The sequence below is a fragment of the Leiobunum rupestre genome, chromosome 2 (genome assembly GCF_980474605.1).
Source record: "Leiobunum rupestre chromosome 2, qqLeiRupe1.1.hap1, whole genome shotgun sequence".
Lineage (NCBI taxonomy): Eukaryota > Metazoa > Arthropoda > Arachnida > Opiliones > Sclerosomatidae > Leiobunum > Leiobunum rupestre.
Genome location: NC_143385.1, coordinates 48,783,519 through 48,791,573, shown reverse-complemented (window position 1 = coordinate 48,791,573; position 8,055 = coordinate 48,783,519). Strand labels below are relative to the sequence as shown.

The window sequence follows — 8,055 nt, the reverse complement described above, 5'->3', positions numbered from 1 at the left end:
ATTCTTCTTTAAACAATGGGCTGGGTGATCAAAAAATGTTCTCAATGGACAGGGTGTTTAAAACTGGTCCCAAATTGCATTGGAAGGGACGTGCAATTTTTGTTAGTGGGGGATTTTTTTTTAATTGAGTCTGAGAAGACCGCGAGCCCGGCGAAGACACCATCTGATTAAACAGGGCGAGATATGTGTAACGGCCACGCCAACGGGGTGTTGAAAATTATCGCGCATTAAACAGTATAATTAGTTTATTTTGTATTATTGATTTCAAAAATGTAACGCTGTCAAAATTTATTATGCAAAAAGAGCAAAAACTGTTGGTATAGAAAAAATATATAATTTTAACACATGTATACTTATATCAAATAGTGTTCGCGTATATATGTATAACAGAATATAGACCTATAACCAATGTAATATATATCCAAGGAAATTAACGGCGTCAGACGCGTGATTTGAAATTCACTCCTTTAAATCGCGCGCTCTTTCGAACGTTAATAAAAAGAAAACCCAACGATCTTTAGATTTGAAATATAATTAGAGTTTGTAAGTTCCCGAAAAGTGGAGCTCCGTTTGCAATAACCAAAAGTGTTATTAAATACCTGTTTGTTCTCAACAGATGCGTTTTTAGTAAATATAGTCATAATAGTACAGGGAACTCAAATGATTTTTCAGTCAGTCATTTGAGTTAAAGTCGGAACAGCTCTCCCGAAATTCACGTAGCGTCTTATACGATTCCGACATCTTATAATAACAGACGAAGACGCTACATTTTGGTGCCGAAACCCGGGATCAGGACCGTGGTGCAAGGACATAGTTGACGACAAGATCAACAGTTAACGGCGACGAGATGGCAGAGCTCGCCGCAGCAAAGACGTTCCGGAAAGTAATTCGAGAAAACGTAAAGAAAATAATAAATAAGTTGAAATCATTACTGGAATTACGACGAATTCGAAGATTAACTAACCCTACTTGATCAGAAAGAAAAAGCCCTTCTTAAGGTCGATGAGAAGGTAGCGGCGTTGATGACAACAGCGAATGAAGGAGATATCGAACTGGAGGTGAACGAGTGCCACGAGTGTTACGACCAAATCTCTCTTATCAAGAATAAGGTTCGGAGGTCGCTAAAGAGACGAGGAACTGTGGTATCCACTAGTTCGGATGACGATTCGGATGCAGAATCAGTCAGCTCAACAGCGTCAGCGTCGAGGAATCAACCAAGACTTCCTACTCTCGTTATCAGCAAGTTTAGCGGAGAGTTAACGGAATGGCCTGGTTTCTGGTCGCAGTTTCAGTCGACGATTGGTGAACGACCAACGCTAACTAAGGTAGAAAAGTTCAATTACCTACTTTCTTATTTGGAGAGAGAACCCAAAAGCGCGTTGGGAGGCATGAAGGCGTCTGCAGACAGCTACGATGTCGCTGTGAGAATTTTGAGAGAAAGATACGAACGTAAAGACATGATCGTCCACAAGCTCATGAAAAGACTTTACTCCATAGAGTCAGTGTATAATTGTAATGATTTGTCGGGTCTTAGAATGTTGTATGATACTTGCGAGTCTAATATTAGAAGTTTAATGGCTTTGGGAGTTGATATCGAAGCGAATGGAGTGTCCCTATGTCCCCTAATTCTCGGTCGATTACCAGACGAGATTCGTTTAAAATATGCCATGAAAAAAGGTAGAAATACCGAATGGGATGTAGGCGAGGTAATGTCATTTTTACGGAAAGAAGTTGAAGGCAGAGAAACATGCGCTATGTTAAAAGAAAGTACCAGACCACCTAAAGCTAACAAAACCCACGAATCGCAAAAGCATTCTTCAGCTAAGAAGCACGATAGAGAAGAACGATCGGAACCATCCATCGCCAGCGCAGAGACATTTCAAACTAACGTAACTTAGCGAGGTACTTATTGTATTTTCTGTAAAAATAACAGTCATTCTTCGATCAACTGTGCCAACATGACCCTGGAGAATAAGAAGACATATTTAAAAGATTCGAACCGATGCTATATTTGTATGAAGGTTGGCCATATAATGCGAAATTGTCGATCTGGATTCCACCCATGCAAAATTTGTAAGCAGAGACATAATGTCGCAATTTGTGAACAGAACGAAGCGAACAAGAAGTCGCGAGCGAACAATAACCAAGATGAAGCCGAAACTTCAGTCAAGCTGGTTTCCTCAGTAGACTGTCAAAAAACGGTGTTCCTGCAGACGGCTAAGGCTGTAGTGAAGAATCCTAATAACACGGAAGCGGAACAAGTAGTGAGATGTTTGTTAGACACGGGAAGTCAAGCGTCCTTTGTAAGAGAAGATGTAGCGAGAAAAATGAAATTGCCAGTGATAGGCCAGCAAGTTATAGAAATCCAGAACTTCGGCAACGAAAATCCTACGAAATCGAAGCGAAGAATTGTAAGAGTAAATTTACAGAACGTGAAAGATCCAAGAAAAGTTATCAGTATTGCGGTCATAGAAGTGCCCTATTTGTGTAACGCTCTTACGCTAGTGAAATCTGAAGAAATAAAGAACTTCGTGGAGTCCAAAGGATATCAACTTGCCGATGAACCAAGCGAAAGAACGCCAACTCTGTCAAGCATAGGGATTCTGATTGGCGCAGACTCGTACTATGAAGTAGTAACTGGAAGGTTTGAAAGATTGGCTAATTCGTTAGTCGCTATTGAAACCAAATTGGGATGGGCCGTACAGGGTCCCATGTCTTCAAGTCTGGTCGGAGTCAACGCAAACCGAATCACTGTCATGAAAATCAGCTTAGATGAATCTAAAGTATCTAAGACGTTGCAATCGTTTTGGGAAATTGAAACACTGGGTATTAAAGGTAATGAAGACCAGGCTCAAAGTGAAAACGAGGTCATGGAAAGGTTCCGAAATGAGACGACTTTCGAAGGAGGAAGATACGTAGTGAAATTCCCGTGGATCTTGCCAAAAGAGATGTTACCAGAAAACAAAATTATAGCCACCCGACGAATGAGGAATTTGGTGGAAAGATTTAAGAGGGATCCGATTTTCTTCCAAGATTACGAAAATGTTATAGAAGAACAAATTCAGCTAGGCATCGTCGAAGAAGCTGAACCGAGTGAATGTACCGCAGTCGGAACTTACTACATGCCTCATCAAGGTGTCAAACGAGAATCTAGTACGACGACGAAACTAAGGGTCGTACTTGACGGATCGTCGCACGTAAAGGGTGCGCCGTCTTTGAATGATTGCGTATCCAGAGGACCAAATCTAAACCCAAATATATTAAAGCTAATAATACGTTTTCGAAGCTATCAGGTTGCGGTGACAGCCGACATTGAAAAGGCTTTTCACCAGGTCAACTTGGCCAAGGAAGATAGGCGCTCAGTCAGATTTTTATGGGTGAAATCTGAAAATGGTAAAATTGAAGAAAACGAGTTTCGTACGTTACAGATGAACAGAGTTCCGTTCGGAGTATCGGCTAGTCCTTTTCTCCTCGCGGCCACAATCAAATTGCATATTGAAAAATACAGAGACGACGAAGCTGAAGTCGTTAGATCTCTAGATGAAGATTTGTACGTCGACGATAACGTTACAGGAGCCAAAAATGTTGAAGAAGCGTACGAATTGTCCCAGTCGGCTTCGAAGATAATGAAGGAGGCCAATATGACCCTTCGAAAATGGAAATCGAATTCTGCCGAGTTGCGTGAGAAATGGGGAAGTGATGCCGCCAAATCAAACGAAGTTGCTAAATTTGACTCAGAAAGCATTGACGAACAAAAGATTTTAGGATTGTTATGGAACCCTGAAAAAGATAGTTTTTCGTTTGACCTCTCTAAATTGTCAGAAATACTCAGAGATATTAAAGGAACCAAACGTCACGTTTTAAGCGCAGTTTCACAAATATTTGACCCACTTGGAATGCTAACGCCATACACCATCAGAGCCAAAGTACTATTCCAAGAACTATGGAATCCTTCTTTCGAGTGGGATCAACCACTAACTGATGATCTAAATGAAAGGTTTCAAGAGTGGTGCCAAGAAATCGCCACCATCCGTAAAGTTCAGCTCGACCGATATTATTTCAATGAAAACCAAGAAGAAATTACCAGTAAAGAGCTGCACGTTTTTTGTGACGCTAGTCAAAGGGCATACGCGAGCGTAGTCTACATTCGTTTTAAAGCAAGATCTGGAGCCGCAGGAGTAACATTTGCAACGTCAAATACCAGAGTGGCGCCACTGAAAAAAAAATTAACTCTACCCAGATTGGAATTGATGGGATGCCTTTTAGGAGCTCGCCTCGCTAAAAATGTAAAAGCCGCGTTGAAAAATGACGATATTCGGGTTGTGTATTGGACCGATTCTATGGTCGCACTGCATTGGTTAAAGAAACCACCTAGAACCTGGAAACCGTTTGTACAAAACCAAGTGGCAGAAATTCAGAATTTAACGAACGCTGAAGATTGGAGACACTGCCCCGGTCTGGATAATCCCGCGGATATTCCGACTCGATGAATCAAAGCGGATGAATTGGTTCAAAGCGAACGATGGTGGAAGGGAGCTCAATGGCTTGAAGAAGAAGAGTCTAAATGGCCCGTAGTTGAAGTCCTAGGAACCAGAATCAATCCAACTGAAGAGGTTGAATTGGAGCAACGCAAACCGTCCTCGCAGTTCAGTGCGAAAAGAAAAACGGAATTAATAATATTATTCAAATTGATAGGTACAGGGATATCAACAAAATATTCAGAATTACAGCGCTCGTAGTACGATTCGTAAATAAAACGAGGAAAATCGAGGTCGAAACGGGACCTATCGCCGCCACTGAAATGAGAAAGGCCGAATGTAGATGGATTTGGAATATTCAGAATTTGGATTACGGCTCTGAGACAGAATCTTTGAAGAGAAATCAAGCGATTCCGAAAGACTCGAAAATTCTCAAGCTCAGACCGATATTAAGAAATGGTCTTTTATGTGTGGGTGGACGTCTCGAGCAAGCTGATTTAAATGAAGATGAAAAACATCCGATAATTCTAAATAACAAGCGGCACTTATCCAAACTATTGATGAGTAGAAGTCACTTGGAAGTGCTTCATTCCGGAGTACAAAATACTCTAACACAAGCTATAGGCCGTTATTGGTTCATTTGTGGTCGACAATTGGCGAAATCTGTGGTCGGAAAATGCATGATTTGCAGAAAATTACGATCTAAACCAGGAGAAGCTCCGACTGCTCCGCTTCCTAGAGAACGAATTGAAGAATCTCCCCCATTTGAGGTTGTCGGTTTGGATTTTGCTGGGCCATTGTATGTAAAAATAAATGGAAAAATGGAAAAATGTTATATTTGCCTCTGCACATGCGCGGTAACGAGGGCTATCCATCTTGAACTTGTTCCACTACAAGATACAAACCAATTTATCCTGGCCTTCAGAAGAATCATCGCGCGAAGAGGAATTCCGCACATGGTATATTCAGACAACGCTAGCACCTTTCGACGTGCTGATAAAGAACTACGATAATTATGGAAAAACATAAATGGAAAAGAAGCTCGAGCATTCTTTGGAAACAAAGGAATTCAGTGGCGTTATATTGCAGAGAGAGCACCCTGGTGGGGTGGCTGGTGGGAGAGATTAGTGCGATCTACCAAAACGACCCTAAGAAAAGCTCTGCGTCGTGAAGCCTTGACTTATCAAGAAATGGAAACGATTCTCGTGGAAACCGAATCTATGATCAATTCGAGACAAATTACTTACGTGTCAAGTAACGTTGAAGATCCCTCGCCACTTACTCCAGCTCATTTCTTGATGGGAAAACGACTAACTTGTTTACCACCTCACGAAGTTAGGGTAACTGGAATACCAAATACGCAAGTACAAATGACTCGACGAGAGCAGCATCGAAATTCACTCATGGATAGACTATGGAAGCGTTGGAGAAAGGAATATTTATTAGAATTACGCTTCGCGCATTACGGTAATGGCCAGACTAAATAATCGTCGATAAAGGAAAATGACGTAGTACTGGTACACGAAGAGAAATATCCCAAACACACGTGGAAATTGGGAGTGATAACTGAAACACAAAGGGGTCGTGACGGGAAAATTAGACCATGTTTAGTCAGAGTCCTAAATGGAAACATTATAAGACGACCGATATCGCTCCTATACGCTTTAGAAATTAATTATTAATGCGCTACGGTGTTAAAAAAAAGGGTGTAAAATAATACTAATGTATAGCATTATTTTGGGGGGAGTGTTGAAAATTATCGCGCATTAAACAGTGCAATTAGTTTATTTTGTATTATTGATTTCAAAAATGTAACGCTGTCAAAATTTATTATGTAAAAAGAGCAAAAACTGTTGGTATAGAAAAATATATAATTTTAACACATGTATATTTATATCAAATAGTGTTCGCGTATATATGTATAACAGAATATAGACCTATAACCAATGTAATATATATCCAAGGAAATTAACGGCGTCAGACGCGTGATTTGAAATTCACTCCTTTAAATCGCGCGCTCTTTCGAACGTTAATAAAAAGAAAACCCAACGATCTTTAGATTTGAAATATAATTAGAGTTTGTAAGTTCCCGAAAAGTGGAGCTCCGTTTGCAATAACCAAAAGTGTTATTAAATACCTGTTTGTTCTTAACAGATGCGTTTTTAGTAAATATAGTCATAATAGTACAGGGAACTCAAATGATTTTTCAGTCAGTCATTTGAGTTAAAGTCGGAACAGCTCTCCCGAAATTCACGTAGCGTCTTATACGATTCCGACATCTTATAATAACAGACGAAGACGCTACACGGGGGGATACGTGGGGACACCCGTGGCGGAAGTATTCTGACCACCCGTTGGGGGATTGGTGGTCGTCCTCACACGGTCATCCACAAACTCTGCCTCCCGGACGCCTGGGATTACAGGAGTGAGCCACTACTCCCGGCTTAGTGGGGGTTCTGCGTACGCGCTCGACACCTATGCAACAAAATCTATCAACATAGTCCGTAGTATGGCGCTGATTAGGCGAGGCCACATAAATTTGTTTTCGATATCTGCTATTAAAACTCGTATATAGTTAGGTTTAATTTCGATATTTAATGAAATCTGATTTGAACCAATAATGTTTTAATATCCCTTAGAGATAGCTGATAGACCCTCTTACCTATTATTTGCGCATTAAAAAGATTTCTGAACTGATCTGTTTTTTATATTTTTTTAAAGGGATTTTTGGCTAATTAAATAAAGTCTTGGAATTTTTGAGCTATGGTCGGTATAGATGAAAGAACACCAGGTTTCTTTCAAAAAATAAGTGGTCGATAAATTGCCAAAAAATGTTGAGGTCAAGGTCGATTGACTGAATCTTATTAAAACCATATTCTAGATACCATTCGATAGTGCCACAGATACACGTGCTAGCGAGCAAATAGCGTAGACAATATTCAGATATAGATGTCAAGTTAAAAGGAACCACCTATGGACTGCATTGTAAAGGATGATAAAATTAGCGAATAAGTAGATTAGTCCATTATGAAAAGGGATAATATAATATTTCAGATATAGATGGCGATAGAATCACTACTTTTTACTTTTGTAACTCTCCCATGAACGGCCATAAGTGGCCCATGTTTTCCCTTTTTTATTATTAAACTTAAATAAAGTAGTAGTCCTTTAATAAGCCATCCTAACACAATGATTGAACGATTAACACGTATTAACACTCGCATAGTCAATCTGATTAATTAAAAATAACTTTTATCACGGATAGATATTGATCCGAAGACGATATCTGAACTGACTTACAAAAATCTGTTATCATCGGATCACAAATCAGATCTCTGATTTCGGCTTAAAGCACTAGGAGGTAGTTAAGGAAAATGCGTCGTTGTAAATATCGCGAACGAGGCCCCTCGGGTAGGGCATTCCAGCTTTGCTCGTCCACTGATAAATGCTTTTATGAAGATAAACTAACAAAATTTTGTTAGTTATAGGCATCACCCCGCCGCCCCCGCGAGAAAGCTATTTGGATCAAACGGCGCCAGTTAAGGTTAATAAAAAACGTGTTTCGGCAACAGTTTTT

At 40.1% G+C, this 8,055-nt stretch overlaps 2 protein-coding genes across 2 annotated transcripts; both read left to right on the top strand.

The window, feature by feature from the left end:
- Positions 1-1,958: 1,958 nt before the first annotated feature.
- Positions 1,959-4,490, top strand: LOC149957744 (uncharacterized). Its single transcript, XM_090167131.1, has one exon. The coding sequence runs from the start codon at positions 1,959-1,961 to the stop codon at positions 4,488-4,490; it is 2,532 nt and encodes an 843-aa protein (XP_090023257.1).
- A 311-nt stretch (positions 4,491-4,801) lies between these two features.
- On the top strand, positions 4,802-5,491 carry LOC149957743 (uncharacterized). Its single transcript, XM_090167130.1, has one exon. It carries the CDS (start codon positions 4,802-4,804, stop codon positions 5,489-5,491), a length of 690 nt encoding a protein of 229 aa, XP_090023256.1.
- Positions 5,492-8,055: the final 2,564 nt, after the last annotated feature.

What these genes read in the sequence shown, in the direction of transcription:
- LOC149957743 (XM_090167130.1), top strand. Translation starts at nt 4,802, where the DNA reads ATGAGAAAGGCCGAATGTAGATGGATTTGGAATATTCAGAATTTGGAT.
- LOC149957744 (XM_090167131.1), top strand. Translation starts at nt 1,959, where the DNA reads ATGACCCTGGAGAATAAGAAGACATATTTAAAAGATTCGAACCGATGC.